The sequence below is a fragment of the Nilaparvata lugens genome, chromosome 2 (assembly GCF_014356525.2).
Source record: "Nilaparvata lugens isolate BPH chromosome 2, ASM1435652v1, whole genome shotgun sequence".
Lineage (NCBI taxonomy): Eukaryota > Metazoa > Arthropoda > Insecta > Hemiptera > Delphacidae > Nilaparvata > Nilaparvata lugens.
The window spans coordinates 44081436-44102019 of NC_052505.1; the positions used below are offsets into that span (position 1 = coordinate 44081436).

The 20584-nt window shown below is 34.6% G+C and overlaps 1 protein-coding gene across 1 annotated transcript; it reads left to right on the forward strand.

Annotated features, from left to right (window-relative positions):
- Positions 1-7267: 7267 nt before the first annotated feature.
- LOC111050613 (peptidyl-prolyl cis-trans isomerase B) lies at positions 7268-17711 on the forward strand. The gene is made up of 4 exons (XM_022336959.2): positions 7268-7575; positions 10793-11000; positions 13849-14033; positions 17158-17711. Exons 1-4 carry the CDS (start codon positions 7468-7470, stop codon positions 17302-17304), a joined length of 648 nt encoding a protein of 215 aa, XP_022192651.1. The 5' UTR covers positions 7268-7467; the 3' UTR covers positions 17305-17711.
- Positions 17712-20584: the final 2873 nt, after the last annotated feature.

The following is a 20584-nucleotide window of genomic DNA, read 5'->3' on the forward strand; positions in this document are numbered from 1 at the left end:
TCTATCAAATTTTGTTTCAGATAATAATATTAATAATGATGAAATAGAAGATCTAATAGCATTGACAACAGTATGTGTAGATCAAAATTATTTCAAATTCAATGAGAAAAATTACAAACAAAAGGAAGGTTTGGTGATGGGATCTCCTTTATCAGGTTATTTGTCTAACATATACATGAACAATTTAGAAAAATCTAAAATAATGAATGATAATAATCCTCTAAAGAAAAATATTACTTATTGGCACAGATATGTTGATGATATAATATGTCTGTATAATAATGAAGATAAAACACATGAAGATTTTGAATTATATTTAAATTCTATATCACCTTCTATAAAATTTACGATGGAAGCTCAAGAACATGAAATAAATTTTCTTGATTTAACGATTAGTATGAAAGATAACAAACATGATTTTAGCATTTATAGAAAACCCACACATACAGATTGTATTATTCCTAGAGATTCAAATCATCCTTGGCAACAAAAAATTTCAACTTTCAATGCAATGATAAATATAGGCTAATAAATATTCCCATGTCAAAATATAATTATAGAAAAGAGAAGAAAATAATAAAATATATGGCAATAACAAATGGATATAATACCAAAACTATTGATAGAATGATTTACAAACAAAAAGAAAAATTAATACAGAATAGAACTCAAAATAATCAAGGAAATGTAGGAAATAAAGAATATATTCGTGTTCCATATAACACAAAATTTAATAAAGCTATAAGAAAAACCTTTACAAAAAATAAATTCATTCTAGGTTATAGGACAACAAATAATGCATTCGAACTGATAAAAAAGAAATCAAATTTAAATGTACAGCAAGATAAGTTTAAAAAATCTGGAATCTATGAACTTAAATGTAGTGATTGTGACAAATTCTATATCGGGCAAACGGGTAGAAATTTCCATATCAGGTTTCGAGAACATATCCAAGCACTAAAATCTAAAAACTATACACAAAAGTCGGCATTTGCTGAACACTTGATAGATTCAGGCCATAATTTTACAGATATAAATTCCAATATGAGAATACTTAATTATGGTAATAAAAGTCAAAAACTGAATGTCAAAGAAGAATTTCATATTATAAAGCAGCAAAATTAAACAGAGATAAAATAATAAACTTGATCCAATTAGACACCAATAACCCCATTTTTGATAGAATCATGCGAATTTAAACCCAAAATTTACAGTCCTAGTTCATAAAAACATATGAATACACTAACATATGATCAAAATAAGAGTCTTCCATTAGTATTTATTTATTTAATTCATATCACTTGAAAATTGCATAATTGACCAAAGCATGTCGTGATAAAATATTTTTAAAAAAAGGGTACTGAGATTTTTAATTATTTTCTTTATATTTATATTACAAGTAGCCCTATACAGGAAAGAGATACATAACCTAACCTTATGGAACATTATTAAATATAATCCAAAAAACCTAACCACTAACCCCTAACCCCTTCACATTTAATAATTTAGATTTCAGAGCAAAATCCTAACCCCCTAACCTATCCTTTTACATTTGAAACATCAAAAAACATGACTCTAACTGCACCCTAGCCCCTTCTAGCATATTGCAATTTCAAAGCAAAAACCTAACCTATCCCAATAACACATTATTAAATATAACCTGAATAAAACCTAACCTCTAACCCATTCACATTTAATACTTTAGATTCGTTCGTCATCTTTAGAACAAAACATAAACATTTGGTTCATTTCATGAACATGTTAACAAAAATGTGGTTCATTTCATGAACATGTTCACAAACATGTGGTTCAGAGCAAAATCCTAACCCCCTAACCTATCCTTTTACCTTTGAAACATCAAAAAACATAACTCTACCTGGACCCTAGCCCCTTCTAGCATATTGCAATTTTTAAGCAAAAACCTAACCTATCCTAAAAAAACATTATTAAATATAACCTAAATAAAACCTAACCCCTAACTCATTCACATTTGCAAATCGCACACTACCATTATAACGTGGACCTCACTATAGATACTCAAAGAATACTTTTGAATAACTATGTTATAACTGTGACTGTTGCTGGCCGTTACCACAGAGAAGGGATCCTCTTCTCTGTGTGATCCTCTAGCATGGAGAAGTATGCGCATGCGGTGATAACGTTAGAGCAGCTCCGTTCACTGTGATAACTGTTACTGAGCTGTGACTGGCATTCAGTGAAACTGCAACTGATTCACCAATGCACGAAAACACAAGATAACCTCTTTATGTCAAAATCAAAACTTGTAAGATAACCTCTGGTCCAGTCAAATGGTTGTTTTTAAGGAAACAGCCCTGAAGGAATTTTTCTTGACAGTTCTATACATATTTTGGGTCGCTGAATTCAAATCTGAAATCAGCTGACACGCCAGAGGGCAGCTTCACCCCCAAAACCTCCCAAAATTTCAGACTTTTTTCAATTTTTCCATTAATCTCGAGAACCTTGAGTTTTCCGAGATAAAGCATTCTCTACAAAATTGAAGATTTCCAATAAATTGAGTGGTCATGCAGGATTCTACCATTTTTGGTTCTGGAGCTACAAATTTTCAAAAAAGGGGTTTTCAAAGTTATTCAATCCTACAACTTCTACCCTATACAACTTGGATATTTTCTAGCAATGATTAAAACATCATACATCTCGTGAAAGAACAATCACATAAGTGTGGCAATGTAACTCACTCATATCTCTAGCACCATCATCATAATCATCATCCAGCTCTTACTAGACTTTAACTATGTTAAATAAGTTGTCTGGAATAAATTGAAATTTGATAAAAAAACAGAAAATTCCTCCTTGAGTGTATTTCATAAGCTCAAGTGACTCAGTGGATCATAAGCTTTTATTGAGAAAAATGGAAAGTATTGGAATAAGAGGAGTAGCACTAAATTGGTTTCATAGTTTTTTAATGGGTAGGAAGCAACAGGTGTGCATTGGTGACCATCTTAGTGAACCGGAAATGGTAAAAAATTTTAGTACCAGACCATTCGATTTCGACTGTAACTTAATTTATGATAACAAAGAAATAGAAAAAGTTCAGCAATTCAGGTATCATGGGTTAATCTTTGATGATAAAATGAGATGGAATTACCAAATTAATAAATTGCATAATAATATGACAATGTCAATCAGGAAATTTTATTACTTGCAAAACTTCTGTGATGAAAAAGTGTTAAGAATGCTATACTATGCATTGGTACTCTCGAATTTGCAATATGTCATAACATGCTGGGGTGGAACCTTTAAAACGTTGATAAAACCAATTGGAACTACTCAAAATCACTTTATAAGAATAGTTCTGAAGAAACCAAGGCATGAAAGCTCTTTTCCACTTTATAAACAATTAATGTCTTGCTGGTTCAGTATCTTTTTGTATTCAGGGTTCTGTGATTATTCTATGAAAAAAGTGGAATGAAAAAACCTTGATTTATAATACTAGATGAGCAGTTTCAAATTTTTTCAGATCTCAAAAAGTTAGTACAATGATTCTCAAAAATTCTTTTAGTTACTTGGGTACACAATATTTTAATAGTTTGCCAATAGATATCAGGAAATGTAATAATAAGAATAAATTTTCAAAGAGAATTAAAGTATGGCTATGGGTCCAAATGGATGCTGATGTTCCAAGAATCAACCTGGTTTGAAATTTTTTGTATTACTGTTTATTTAGAGTTGATTATGTTGATTAGAAATTCATGAATCCAGTTGTTTTTCAGTTTGGGTATTGTTTTTGTATGCTACTTTGTTTTTTTGTCAATTGTATGTTTGTATATCATTGTGCTGTATGGAGATCTACTCATGTATGTTGTCTTGTTATATTTGATTTTTTGCTTCTTGCTGGTTATCTTGGCTTGTTGGGAATAGTGATTAAAGTTTACAGGATGCTACAGACGTCATGCGCTAAAATGTCTGTAAAGTGATGAACTGAACTCCAAAAAAATTAATCTATGTCAATCTTCAATTTAGTAATTACAATTAAATACATTACTAACAATGACCATACAACTTGTCATTATGGGCCTATTCTATGTACATGGAATGTGGTAAATTGACCGATTCACAATTTACCAGGTAAAAAGTACTTTCCATGGGAAGAGTTTTGACAAATTCTTTACCAGAAACCAGTTCCTGTGTCCAAAATCCTGCCCCACAGTCGAAGCGTGGTAAATTGTCTGACTGGTACAGTTCCAACTATCTGAGCCCTCATTGGTCAATTATTGTAGTCTGCTTGCTTCTCTGCGCATGCACTGATAGTTTGTTTACCATAGCCAAATACCTTAAAGAGATGCATCTTTAAGGTCTTTGACCATAGCATAGCCATAGAAATATAGAATACATAACCAACAATTTGATGTTTGATAACAATTCATAAAATGAATATTTCTCTATAGAAAATTTTAGAGTAATGGAATTAAAGAAATGCACACTTTTCTAGATGGTAAGTTTGTAAAACAGCCTTTCTTCATTCACGCAGCTAGTAAACGACACATCTTAGTGTAAATAAACTTTATATGTGCGCGCAAAAGCTTGAACCAACAATTTTGAAATGGCGTTCCATGGGAACATTTTGCACTAGTCAAGTGATGGAACAATTTACGATTGGAACTGGAACAATTTACTGTACACAGAACGTACACAAAGTGGTCATATCATTTCCAAAACTTAGAATGAATGTCAAGTAAAATTTATGATGGAAATAAAATTATTTATTTATTATTATTTCAACCCATATTCCCATACAAGAGAGAATGGCCAATTTATATATCCAAAACTGTGTATCTCGGTAACCCTAAATGATGAAGAATGGTAATTGGTCTTGATTTGAAGGACAGAATCTCCTCTTTCATGTGAGGTAAATTATAATTATTGACTGTACATGCTCATACGTTCACTGGTTCACGAAAAACAAAGTAACAGTTATTTCCAAGTAGCAGGTAACAAATTGCTCCTACTCAAACAGATACTACGATTGCGCAGTAGAAAGGAGCAGTTCTCCAGCGAGCGTCGCCTGTCTGAGACAGTCATTGATATATATAGTTAGATGACTTGATAAATGCGTTTGGAAGCATGATGCCTCCTTCATTTCTCGTCGCCATTGAATATCGGGCAAGAAGTCAGGCGCCCAGACAGACTTATATGGGAAAACATCGACTTTCATTGCGTTATATCTTTCGACATACTTGATGGATTCCAATATAATTTTTTTTCAACTTTTCGTCATTTCCATTACCATATTATGATACAATGATTTTGTTCATTGAACATTATTTTTAACTCGACCAAACATCTAATTTAGTGAACCTACCTCACTACAGATTTTGATCCATTCTATTAGCAAATGAATCTCATTTTTACAATATTTTCCTATTACCATGTATTTAGGATATGGAAAATAAAACATTTATTATAGAACAATAATATTACCGTATATTTTATTAGATGGCAAATAATAATAAATTAACTGTTATCACAATATTTTGTGAAACTGTTTCCATTCGTTTTGCAACTTGAGTAACTTATAGGTACTAACTATACTCTATATACTCCTATATTTAATATAAGATAATAAATAACTACATATTATAAGAACGGAGAAAATAAAACAAAAATTATAGATCGCTAATATTACCGTATATTTTATTAGATGGCAAATAATAATAAGTTAACCATTATCACAATATTTCGTGAAACTGTTTCTTATTCGTTTTGCAACTTAAGTATAGGTACCTAACTATACTCTATACTCCTATATTTAATATAAGATAATAAATAACTACATATTATAAGAACGGGAAAAATCAAACAAAAATTATAGATCGCTAATATTACCATATATTCTATTAGATGGCAAATGATAATAAATTAACCATTATCACAATATTCCGTGAAACTGTTTCTCATTCGTTTTGCAACTTAAGTATATAGGTACCTAACTATACTCTATACTCCTATATTAATATAAGATAATAAATAACTACATATTATAAGAACGGGAAAAATAAAACGATAGCAATGATGAAGAATTTATAGACAATTTTAGCGAATAATATTTTTTATAATACAAATTTAGCATACAATATTTTCATAGTTCACAAAATATTACAATATAAGACAAATGAATGGAATATGGATACCTATATTGGATCTGTGGAAATAAAATATTTATTATAATATTAGCGAAACTTATATTTTACTACTTGGCAAATAATGATAATGAATCAACCTAAGCACAATATTCTTTGAACGATCATTTGGTACTAGGCTTAGCCTGCATGAAACATGACCGATGAAAATATAAAAATACTTATGTATAAAAAGAAATATTTTTATCTGGTGCATGCAGATTCGTACATCCATAAGCACTGCATGAAACTACCATACTTTGAATATTTTTTATTGCTTCAATAAAGAAATATTATCATTTGAAAAAGGCTCTTTTTCTACACAGCGAATACAAATACCCGACTTCTTGCCCGAAATTTCTGGTAGCTACACTAGCGCAGTGGCATCATAGCGGACTTCGCTCTTCTTAATCTTATTCTCTATATCAATGGAGACAGTGCACAGAATAGATACAGAATGGAAACTTGTAATCAAACGCCTATCTAACCAATGCTTTTTACATGACCCCAATACTAAACACGTCACGTGACCTTGGGAAGTTCCAATCCTGGTCTTCTGATTGGCTCGTGGCAGTGAACCAGATCAATTGATCCAGATCATTAAAGTGATCCGAACCTACCATCAATACTATTACAATGCGGCGCTTCCTAACAAGATGACGGATTTTGGCGTCAGGGTATAGCCAAGTTTTCGTACTGTATGTATACTGTGGACAGTGTGCAAGCTTTTTATGATCAAGATCAAGGTTTTGATCTTGATGTAAAGGTATAGGGTCAAACTGGGTCGACGACCAAGTGGGTCATTTTTTCGACCGCATCTGTCGCCTCTTGACACGACAAGCTGAGTCTGCTCAGGAATGTGACCCACCCTGTCGCTGACCGCATATGTCGGTAGGTGTAGGAATAAAAATCGACCGCATTTGTCGCCTCTCCCCTCTTGACACGACAAACTGAGTCTGCTCAGGGATGTGACCCACTCTGTCACTGACCCCATTTGTCGAGAGGTGCAGAAATGAAAATCGACCGCATCTGACGCCTCATGACATGACAAACTGTGTTTTCTCAGGAATGTGACCCACTCCGTCGCTGACCACATTTGTCGTCAGTGTGAAATTAGGATCCAGTTTGTCGAGGACCCAGTTTGTCATCGACCCAATTTTGGCATTCTGATCACCGATGTGAACGCTGATCGCTGAACGTGAACGGTGCGGATTGATGAGTTTGATGACACGTACAATTAAGTTTTAAAACTTTTCTTTACTTTTTTGTTATTCAGAAGCTTATGTTACTGTATTCACAAGTTTAAAATATGCCAAGATATTGGAATTTCTTAGTTTTTGTCTTTTTGATTGTGTTGATCGGTGACAGAGCAACAAAATCTGAAGCTCAAAAGAAAGGACCAAAAGTAACCTCAAAGGTAATAATGTTTCTATCAGCATGAATAAAATCATTTTCAAAGTTTATCATTTGTTTTTCCACCGTTTTTATATTATTCAATAATCTACCTATAAATTTTAATACAATAATATCTCTTACAGTAATTATTTTTAATGAATTATCAACAAAATGTTATTTGAAAGCCGGTGTCTCTATAAGACGTAACCTTTAAATGATAAAACAATGTTGTAGTCGATGTTTTCAGTTTTTCTCTATTGCTGGGCTAGTATCCCGTAAAAAATAATATCGTTAAAGATTGCGGCTGCACTTTAGTATATGGGCCGCTGAATCTAGCATTGTAACCTACAATCATAGATCGATAGAGGAGGTCAAGACGAGATCAACCATGTATAACATTGTTGTCGATTTCCAAGGATTAGCTGAAAAAACATGGCGGAAAGTTAGACATTTTTATATCAATTTTTATTTTTAATAATTCTTTTTATGGCTACAATATGTTTTAAACTAGTCCAATCTTATGTAAAATTTGACGAGGAATCCAATGAAACCAATTTCAGGTTCGTAAATTCAGTAGTTCTTGACATATTGCAAAAAATGAGCGAAAAAGTGCAAATTTTTGGTGAACCTGTTTTCATGGTGATTGATAGGTATTTTAAACTATTGGATTCAGTAGAATGATAAATTCCAAAGAAAAACGTTCAGTCACTTGATTGCCTAAACTCAAAATTGTTCGAGATATTTGGTCAAATAAAAATATTGCAACTCCATTTCTTGCTACCTAGGAAGAACTTAGGTTAGGAGGAGCTTGGATCAGGAAAATATTAGGTTGGGGAAGCTTAGGTTAGGAAAAGCTTAGATTGGGGAAAGCTTAGGTTAGGAGAAGCTAGGGTCAGGAAAAGCTTAGGTTAGGGAAATCTTAGTTTAGGAAAAGCTTATATTAGGAAAAAAGCTTAGACTAGGAAAAGTTGAGGTTGGGAAAAGTTCAGGTTGGGTAAAGCTTAGCTAAGGAGGAGCTGGGTCTGAGAAAAGCTTAGGTCAGGGAAAGCTTGGGTTATGAAAACTTGCTTTAGAAAGAGATCAACTTAGGAAAAACTCAGGTTACGAAAAAGGTTAGGTTGGGAAATGCTCAGGTTAGGAAAAAGCTAAGGTTGGGAAAAACATAGGTTAGGAAAAGCTTAGTTTAGGGGTCTGGGGAAAGCTTGAGTTAGGAGAAGTTTGGATTAGAAAAAGCTTAAGTTAGGAGAAGCTTAGGTTAGGGGAAGCTGGGTCTAAGAGAAGCTTAGGTTGGGCAAAGCTTGGGTTAGGAAACTGTAGATAAGGAAAAGCTTAGGCTAGGAAAAAGTTGAGGTTGGGAAAAGCTTTGTTTAGGAGAAGCTTGGGTTAGGTAAAGCTTAGGTTAGGGTAAGCTGGTTTTGGGAAAAGCTCAGGTTGGGTAAAGCTTAGGTTAGGGGGAGCTGGGTCTGAGAAAAGCTTAGGTCAGGGAAAGCTTGGGTTATGAAAACTTGCTTTAGAAAGAGATCAACTTGGGAAAAACTCAGGGTACGAAAAAGGTTAGGTTGTGAAAAGCTCAGGTTAGGAAAAAGCTAAGGTTGGGAAAAACATAGGTTAGGAAAAAGCTAAGGTTAGGAAAAGCTTAGGTTAGGGGAAGCTGGGTCTGGGGAAAGCTTGAGTTAGGAGAAGTTTGGATTAGAAAAAGCTTAAGTTAGGAGAAGCTTAGGTTAGGGGAAGCTGGGTCTAAGAAAAGCTTAGGTTGAGGAAAGCTTGGGTTAGGAAAGGCTTAGATTTGTGGAAGCTGGGTCTGAGAAAAGCTTAGGTTGGGGGAGCTTGGGTTAGGAAAACATAGATTAGAAAAAGCTTAGGCTAGGAAAATCTTAGGTTAGAAAAAGCTTAGGTTAGGAAAATCTTAGGTTAGAAAAAAGCTTAGGTTAGGAAAAGCTTAGATTAGGAAAAATCTAAGGTTAGGAAAAGCTTAGGTTAGAAAAAAGCTAAGATTGCGAAAAGCTTAGTTTAGGAAAAACTTAGTTTAGGGGAAGCTTAGGTTAGGAAAAATCTAAGGTTTGGAACAGCTTAGGTTAGGAAAAAAGCTAAGATTGGGTAAAGCTTAGGTTAGAAAAAACTTGGGTTAGGCTACGTTTGAGAAAAGCTTAGGTTAGGGGAAGCTTGGATTAGGAAAAGCTTAGATTAGATAAAGCTTAGGTTAGGAAAAGCTTAGGTTAAAGGAGGCTGGGGTGGGATTTTTCCTTTAGAATTTATGATTCTGCTAGATCCAATAGTTTAAAATACCTATTTATCATCATGAAAACAAGTTAACCTTTGTTAAAGTAAAAAATTTGCACTTTTCTGCACATTTTTTGCAATATCTCAAAAACTACTTAAGTTACGAACCTGAAATTAGTTTCATTGGATTCCTCGTCAAATTTTACATAAGATTGCACTAGTTTAAAACATATTGTAGCCATAAAAAGAATTATTAAAAATAAAAATTGATATAAAAATTTCTAACTTTCCGCCATGTTTTTTCAGCTAATCCTTGGAAATCGACAACAGTGTTATACATGGTTGAACTTGTCTTGACCTCCTCTATCGATCTATGTGGGTCTCAATGCTAGATTCCGCGGCCCATATACTAAAGTGCCCCCAAAATTGCTATATTGCCATATTGTTATGTTTACATTTGTTGATTTTTTATTTTTGAGTCAATATAATTATTTTTTTTATAGAGGATAATTCTTTTTAGATGCTTTTTATGTGCTTTTATAGTTTTCTTCAAGTTTATATTACTTTGGTATTTCCTGTATCACTGATGCATTTTAATTAGCCTTTTATGTTTGTCAACAATACCATTATCAATCCACTTATTACTACATTGTTTCGCTTTTACTATTCTACCAAACGGAAAGTGAAGATCAAAATAATATTTGGCACTTTCCAGATTTTGTTTTTCGCCTCATTTTGCTATTCGACGTGAACTTTGACATATATGCATTGAATGTGATCACACCCGTATATTATAATTATCCGGAAATCCGGATCGACTTTTGTTGAAAAAAATTAAAACATCTTGAAAAAATGTTAAGGTAGCCTGTATAAAAGTGTAACTGAATAGTATTTCAATACATATTTATTATTTTCTAATATTTATTTCATATTTATCATTTACGGTATTTAATTAATATTATCTCCCCAACTAAGTCCAGGCTTCTAGTTCAATATTATAATGCGGATTTTTTCATTAGGTATGGTTTGCTATTAAAATTGGAGATGAAGATCTTGGAAAGATTGAAATTGGACTCTTCGGAAAAACTGTACCCAAGACTGCTGAAAACTTTATGGAATTAGCAAAGAAACCAGAAGGAGAAGGATACAAAGGAAGTAAATTTCACCGTATTATAAAAGACTTTATGATTCAGGGAGGTGATTTTACCAAAGGGGATGGAACAGGAGGTAAGTTATATCAGTTATTAAACACATTTAATAAGCGTGACCTTAGCCGGCCAGGATAGCCGAGTTGACTATAGTTTGTATAAAATAAGTTGAGACTTGGCCTCCATCCGAAGAAATTACAGCGTTGACAACTTCTGTCAAATTGCAAGTTTCTAATTTAACTACAGAATTGCTTGTAGAATATCATCCCCGACAAGTGTTGAAAAAGTTTCTGGCTTGAAGGATTAAAAGTAAATTCCTTTTTTATACATATTTTTTATTTTGAATATCACTTCTCTCAGAATGATGGAGTGTGGTAATAAGTAAGAATTTCATTTCAAAATAACAGTGAGAATGTCTCCTTTCTATTGGTGTCTGTCATTTCTATCAGACCTGTAGTTATTTTCTAATTAATGGTTATTTTCGTCAATGTCAAGACAATTCGAACAGAAAACATGAAATTTACGACATGCTAGAAATTGTTTTGTTTCAAAAGATAAGTGGGTGGTAAAAGCGAGAAAGTTTCTCAGAAATAATTGAAATTATTTTTCCAATATTATCAAAGTTAGTTGGAGGAACGTATTTTGGTCTCGTAAGGAATTTTAAAGCGTCTTCATGATATGCATTGTGTACTAAATTTCATGCTAAAGGCTGACAATTTACAGGATAATTGAATGAAATATTTCAACTGCAAACTGCAAGCAACTGGTTGCAATGAGAAGGCTGCCATGCAACACTGCTTGGACTATTCAAAGCAAGGTTGTCATTCTCACTGTCTACAATAATGTGGCATGCAGTCGCTGTATTTTCAAGCATTCTGTCTCATGGTTTTGTTGGTTCCAGCTATTGGTAGCATATTGGTAGCACACCGTTCAGCCACTGTCCTTGACTTTGAAACTCCTGAGAGGCCGAAATACGTTCTTCCGGCCACTTTTGACACTTGAAAAACTAATATCAATTATTTCCGAGTAACTTTCTACGTCCACTCATCTTTTGAAACAAAAAATGTGTAGCATATCTAAAATTTTTGGTCTCTGCTCGAAATGTCTCGCATTGACAAACATAATCATTAATTGAAAAATAACTACTGGTAATTTAGAAATGATCCAGACACCAATAGAAAGAAGACATTCTCATCGTTATTTTTATGTAAAATCCTTACTTATTACGACACTTCATAATTCTGAGGAAGTGATTTATTTGTTGATATAATTACAAATCATATGAATATGATAATTATAAATCATATGAATATATATATTCTGTTCCCAAATTTTGATAAATAATAAAATGTCCGAAAAAATAGGTTATGTTCTTACTGAGGAAAGTTAAAGTTCAAATTTCTGTCCAAAAATATATATGAGCTAGAAATTTTGAATTTAGAATGATTAAAATACGGTACCAAATTATAGTTAAATATTATTATAGTGATATTCAAAATGAGTTTCAATTGTATTAAAAAAAAAATAGAATTTTCTTTTAATCCTTCTTCCCTGAATCTTTTTCAGCACTACTGGAATATCGGGGAAGTTATTCTACAAGTAATTCTGTGGTTGAATTAGAAACTTGAGAAAGTTGCAATTTTACAAAATTTGGCAACGCTGTAATTTCTTCGACCTCTCAGCTTATTTTATAAAAACCATAGGGCATTACACCCTTCATTCTGTTAGCGCTACCTGGTCATGGGTTCGAATCCCGCCGTAGACATGGACGTTTGATCATTTCATCAGATCAAATCACCCTCTCACTCTCCATTGCTCACGCACAAGCAGAAAGCTGATGTAGGCATTAACCATTAAAAAAATGTGATTGTAGTGTAGCGGTGAACGAGGATGGTACATCATGTGCCCCCAAGACTTAGCTGTTCTCAACCTGGGGTACGCGAAAAGGTCAGTTGATACGCAAGGCTGAATTATTAAAGTATTACATTATCAGTTCTCCACTACGATGTGTAGCTACTATTAGTGAAAAGTTAATAATACTCGTATTCATTACTAGCAGGTTACCCATGCTCCGCAAGGGTCAAAATAAAAACTGAAAACTGGACGTAATGAAATCTTGAGAATTTAGAATAGGCCTATCTATCCTCGATAAATAAAGAATCTATATGTAAAGTTCCAAGTTAATCAGTCCAGTAGTTCAGACGTGATGATGCATCATTCGTGAATTTCCTAACCCGTATATAAGCCAGTACTTTCCTTTATTTTATTATATTATATAGATGATATTATGTAGGGGTGCACACACCGAATATAACAACAGCACCCATTTACATTTAACCACTGTAAAATTACCTAATTTAAAGGAATTTACACACATATATGCAAGATCAATGCAAAAAATCTCAATATAGTGTGTTATATGTGGTTCTAATTTTTATTAAGATTTTTATTTTTCGAATGTATTCAATTATTAATACAGTACTTACTTCCAGAGTATTCTACTAGAAGTAGTTTTCTTAATAGTAGGCTTAACCTTTTTCAAAATTCAAGTATACAAAGAATAGAAAATATGATAATTTATGTCTTTTCCATATTAAGGAATTTTAAATGATAAATTTAAAGAAAATATCGATTGGATCGATTACGATCCTAATCTCTCTCCTACTTTTGGTTGGATTTCGGCGCTCTTCTGTTTCTGTCAATGATCACCTTCTTCGTTTAGATTTTGAACAAACTAATAGTGCTGGAATATTCGTGAGTTTGAACCCTGCCAAGTGCATATTTGTTTGATCATCTCATCTCATGAATAGGTAGTATTTGCAGCGTGCCAATAATCAATGATAATTTTGTACTTCTTTGGTAGAAATCATATTTCAATTGTACTCAATTCAGACTAATTGTCTCTGTATTTTACATTATTTTCACAGGCAGAAGCATTTTTGGTGAGAAATTCGAAGATGAGAATTTCAAGCTGAAGCACTACGGTGCAGGATGGGTGTCAATGGCCAATGCCGGCAAAGACACCAACGGCTCTCAGTTCTTCATCACTGTCAAACAGACGCCCTGGTTGGATGGTCGACATGTCGTTTTTGGAAAAATATTGAAAGGAATGGTGAGCCTATAAAAATTAATATTTAAATGTGCAAAGGCTGGAAATCAATTATCTTGATAACTATACACATTTTTAAATTGGACTTTCTTGATTCTATAAGTGTTTGTCTAATGATAATTCAAAATGTCCCTTTTTTCAAGTGTTAAAAATGATTGATAGAAGGGGTGGCCACTAACGATAGGACAAGTGTGTAGAGCATGTGAGAACGGACATGTCTTTTAACGAAAAAGCTATTCTCGCAAAAGGCTTGGAAGGAAAAACAGCTGTTTGACAGCAGCTTCTAACATTAAATAACATTTTTAACACTTAAAAAAGGGAGACATTTTGAATTATGGATTATTATGAACTATCATTAGACAAACACATATGGAATCAAGATAGTCCTATTTAAAAATGTATAGAGTAATCAAGATAATCGATTTCCAGCCTTTGCCTTTTACCCCTAATATTTATAAGTTATAAACCATATCCTTTCCTTCTAATACTTATAATTTATAAACAATAGCCTCTCCTTCTAATACTTATAATTTATAAATAATAGTCTCTACTTCTAATACTGTCCATCTCAGTGAATTCTGTCCTGTTGTGTCGTGTCGGCGAGTTATCTGTGTGGAAACGGCCAATGTGTGTGTGGGTTGGCGTATCGACAATGCTAATCATCTGTTGTAAACAACTATAACCAAAAGCTAATTTCCTACAAGACACACTGTCAACTGGTCAGCCCGAGTTGAAATATCAGGCAGAGAAAGATTGAGAGAAAATACTATGTTGGTTTGAGTTATTAACTGCAATCATCTGATTAATCATGATTTAGTTTTTATTATTTATTCTGATTGCATGATAATTTATGAATAATAATTTTATCATTATTCGTGATTTTTTTAGTCTGATTTTTATATAGTATTTGACAATGGAGGAAATTCCTTTTCCTCTTACATTATCCTTAAAATTCAAAATTACATATCTTACATCATATATGTCGACGCTCAATTAAAAAGGAACATAGGAGGGTAGGCTGATAAGTAATGCACACATGCTTGTGGAGCACAAACCAAATAAACTTGAGAAGCGTGCCTGGTAGCTTGTGGAAGTACGGTACTATTTATGTTCTACATGGCTGCTGTGCAGTTTGAAGGTGTTTCATCCGTCCAGTTTGGTTTGGTTAGTGAAAGTTTCGTGTTCTGGTGTTTTAACAACGCGCTGTTATCGAATTCTCAACTGCTGAGGAAGTGAATCCTTTTGAGATTCAATTCAAGACTCTTTAATTTTTCATTCTTCTTAATAATGAGAAGTCGTCTCCTTTGTCATGGTAGCGCTTCATAAGTTGTTCAAAGCATTCCAATCGACACTGTTTATTCTCGTCTGTCGACGGCATGGTACCCATCGTGCACAGATTCTACAGTATCCCAATTTTTCAATAATGAAGCCGACACGTTCCTTGGATATTCCAACATGGTTTGCAATACACTGTTGAGTGATTCGCCGGTCATTTTGAATTTGAATTTATGATGATTATCATCTGTGGCAGTGATTATTATTAAATTATTATTATTGTTGTTGTTATTTGTTACGTGAAGCCACGAATCTGTGCTCAGCTCCATGTAACATGTCATGAACATTTTTCTATGCAAAGTGTATGCATTTGTATTAACTCAAAGTATAAAGGCACTGCAACATTTCTCCGTAGTATAGAGACACGCTTTTACAAGTGCATTTTTTGTAATTGAAGGCAAGAATAGCCTATCACTACCACAGTCATAACCTTATTCTTTCAGGCAGACAATTGAAGACCTTGAGGCCTGAATAATATGGTCCTTTTTCCAAAAGTGTCAGACTGTGAGCCGAGCACTGATATACAGCTGAACTCTTCTTGTGCCATAACCATTGCAAACTTGATTTCTTCCAAATTTCTCCAAATTTTTGAAGACAAAATTTAGTCTCAAGGAATTTGGGACAGTGAGAAACCTGTATTTCCTGAAAATGGGTCTACATGAATTGGATGGCCGCAAGCCCTCCAAAACACGAACACCTATCTTCTTCATCTGAAATATTGTATATAAGTTACTCTTACTATTCTCCCAAAATAAGATGCTGTAGGGCTATAAAATATCCATGATACACCTTCTGGGCTTGTTTTTATAGTGGATACAGTTCTCAGCGCAGAAAGTACATGATATAGCATTTTTATAAGTTTTCCAAAGTGTTTATCACATTTCATATTCTTTTGCAATTCCACTACAAGAAAACTATTACCTCAACATACAAACACTCCCTCCCACTTGAACATTCAGGTTTGGAGGTTCATTATGATGTCCCATGTCCCTTCACGGTAAATCTGATATAGTTGGATTTAGTCATATTCAACTTCAACGCATTATGACCAATGGTTGAGTTGAAGCATAGCCGCTTCAGCCCAAATCATAACATCGCTATCATCCTTACCAGTAACCTGAACCGTTGTATCGTCCCCATATAAATTATTTCCTCATATTATAAAGATAACTGTGTAGTGTAGGTATTTGAAGGAGACTTTATCATTATATTGTTATTACAATTATTTTTCATTTTGTTCACATATACCAATAGATATGTTAATCTATTTTATTTTAGCATTCTTCATTATCATGAATTGTTTATTCTACTTACACAAGTGTCTAAATTTTTATTTTATGTCATTTTTGCGGGAATAAATATTTTTTGAACAGGATAATTAGACAGTAGGTTTCATTGGGGATCCTATTCGAATTGAAAAATCTTTTTTGCTTCAAAAATTTTTTCCGCCATCTTGGATCCGTCATATCAATTAATCTTCTATGATCAAATAATATTCTTAATATGATATACGGTAATATTCGTCATATGAAATTTCTTCCAGTTATTTTTATTATCAAACTTTAATTGCAATTTTTCTCGACTGATTACAAATTATTATTTCATGATCAGTCTTTTAACATGCTAATTAATTAAATTTGAAAATCAATATATAAATATCTTAGAAATAACATATTGAAAATATTTTCATTCATCTTAATGAAAATAAAGAACACTAATATCTAGAAGTTCCGTTATATTTTTCTTTGTGACATATACATTTTTTGACTTGTACTAATTTCATTCGTTTCAGGATATTGTCAAAAAGATGGAACTTACAAAGACCGATGGTCGTGACAGGCCAGAAAAAGATGTCATCATAGCTGATTGCGGAGTTATTGAATTGGAAGAGAGTGAATTTATTGCTGTTTCAAAAGAAGACGCTAGAGATGAATTGTAATACAACTTAATCTCCATGATTTGAGCTACGAACAAAGAATTTTTTATAAGTTATTGAGTTAAAGCAAGGTTTACATTGATAATTGTTTCAAACAAGTGTTACATAACTTACTAGCATAGTCGGCATTCAATCTTTCTACTACTTAATATCTATTTATGTTTTAATCAATCAATCATTCTAAACTAATCACTTGCATTTCAATGGGTGAAATTTAGAGATCTCACAAATTGCATGAAAACTTATATTAGTAATAAGGTACTTTTATACATTGCAAAATTGCATAAAAACTTGCCATGATTGTCGAAACGAACAAAATATGAAAGATCAAATTTTATACTGTATATTTTCCTATGCAATTCTCAACCTTTATTATGTGAAGTATGATTATAAGATTGACTGTGCATCAATCATTGTTTTATTCATCCAATTCACCTCAGGATAATCCTTCAAATAAGGTATGTTGTATTTCTAGTTAATTATAATTTATTTGTAGTGACTTGAAGTCGTCCGTCTGTGTTTATGTTCGACTATAACTTTTGAAAGATTTGATCAATCAGCTTCAAATTTTGAACACGTACTCTTCGAAGCATTTTACAGATCAAGTTCGTTGAACAACAAAATTTACCAACTCCTTCGTCCTTGTTCAGGATATAACAAATAACATTGAAGGTGCATAAGAAAAAAATGGTTGTGATTTATCATTTGATCAGATAAAGTATTAAATATCGGGGCATCGAGCTTCGCTCGTTATTTATTTATTGAGAAACAGAACACAATTCTTTAAAATGATTGGGGAAGACTAACAGGCACAGCCCAAAAATGTTCCTTCCCCGAATTTTGATTTATACACTAAATAGTCCAAAAAGTAGGTTATGTTCCATACACTTGAAATCAGGTCCAATTTTCAGTCCAAACATTTGAAAACAGAAAAGCTCTAATTTAGATTGTTTACAAACCAAATTGAATAACAAAATATCACTCACTAATAGCTTAAAACTAAAATAATGATTAACTTTGAAAATTATGATGGATTTGAACATATCGCGAAAATATGTTTCTATTATTAATATGATTATTATCCCATTATATTGAACGAGCAATTTCTGTATATATTTTTATATTTGGTTATTTATTTTTATTTTTTATATTTGGTTATTCATATTTATTTATTGTTATTTATGTCCAACGGATCTCAAAAACGGCTCTAACGATTTTCACGAAATTTGGAACATAGTGGTAGGTTTATGATATAAAAATTCGATTGCACTAGGTCTCATCCCTGGGAAAACTCGCTGAACGACATTAAAAGGATAATTCATCCTTGGAAAAACAGCTGAGACTTTCGTCGTCTGTGGATAGTAAAAAAGTGAGTGAGACACACTCGGTCTGTGGAAAAAAATCTCATACCCAAAATTCATAAGCTGATGTATAGCCAGCTGTAAAATATAAACACGATCATTTCAAAGAATTGTGTTCTGATTATCAATAAATAAAAATAACGAGCGAAGCTCGGTGCCCCGATATTATTTCATTAATTATGAATAATTTGACCTTTCAAACCCTTAAGGTTTGTTCATCTTTTAGGTCGTGTTTATATTTTACAGCTGGCTTATGAATTTCGGGGATGAGATATTTTGATTTTCCACAGACGCTTTCGCTCACTCACTTCCAAGTCTCTGCTGTTTTTCCAAGGATGAATTATCCTTTTAATGTCGTTCAGCGAGTTTTCCCAGGGATGAGACCCAGTGCAATCGAATTTTTATATCATAAACCTACTATGTTGTAAATTTCATCAAAATCGATAAAGCCGTTTTCGAGATCCTTTGGATATAAATACATACTCTGAGTACATTTTTGCCCACACCTTCTTCTACTAAAATTCCCAGTGTCGCTCTGGGCCGGCTAGACTCAGTCGCCGTCTGGGGTGGGCCGCAGCAGGGACGGGAGGCTTGGTGTGGTGTCCGTCAACCACCCTCGTTCGAGTCGGGGGTTGGAACAGGGCCTTGAGTACTTTGTTGAAGTGATTCCCTCTTTTAGGAAAGAGGGGCCGTGCTTTCGCACTGCCTAACAGGGTTGGGCGGGGAGTAATAGGGGGTAGGATCTGGTGTCTACCGTGAGTATGGTCTCTGGTACAGGAGAAGCGTTCCCGATCGTCACTGGATGTCCTCTTGCTATTCCCGATGGAATTAGCAAGGTAAAAGAGCCTCGGAACTGGGCGTCACGGCTGGTCACCGGGTCCCTAACCTCGGGTACCGGGCGTTTCTGGCTATCAGGACTGGCGTCTTGGGGTGAAGAAAGGTGTTCCCAAGCCTTACTCGAGGTCCTATTGCTATTCCAGTTGGAACTAGCAAGGTAGAAGAGCCTCGGAACTGGGCGTCACGGCTGGTCACCGGGTCCCTCATCTCGGGTACCGGGCGTTTCTGGCTATCAGGACTGGCGTCTCGGGGTCGAGAAAGGCGTTCCCAAGCCTTACTCGAGGTCCTCTTGCTATTCCAGTTGGAACTAACAAGGTAGAAGAGCCTCGGAACTGGGCGTCACGGCTGGTCAACGGGTCCCTCATCTCGGGTACCGGGCGTTTCTGGCTATCAGGAGTGGCGTCTCGGGGTCGAGAAAGGCGTTTCCAAGCCTTACTCGAGGTCCTCTTGCTATTCCAGTTGGAACTAGCAAGGTGCGGCTGGTCACCGGGTCCCTAACCTCGGGTACCGGGAGTTTCTGGATATCAGGACTGGCGTCTCGGGGTCGAGAAAGGCGTTCCCAAGCCTTAATCGAGGTCCTCTTGCTATTCCAGTTGGAACTAGCAAGGTAGAAGAGCCTCGGAACTGGGCGTCACGGCTGGTCACCGGGTCCCTCACCTCGGGTACCGGGCGTTTCTGGCTATCAGGACTGGCGTCTCGGGGTCGAGAAAGGCGTTCCCAAGCCTTACTCAAGGTCCTCTAGCTATTCCAGTTGGAACTAGCAAGGTAGAAGAGCCTCGGAACTAGGCGTCACGGCTGGTCACCGGGTCCCTCATCTCGGATACCGGGCGTTTCTGGCTATCAGGACTGGCGTCTCGGGGTCGAGGAGGGCGTGCCTAAGCCCTACTCGAGGTCCTCTTGCTATTCCAGTTGGAACTAACAAGGTAGAAGAGCCTCGGAACTGGGCGTCACGGCTGGTCAACGGGTCCCTCATCTCGGGTACCGGGCGTTTCTGGCTATCAGGAGTGGCGTCTCGGGGTCGAGAAAGGCGTTTCCAAGCCTTACTCGAGGTCCTCTTGCTATTCCAGTTGGAACTAGCAAGGTGC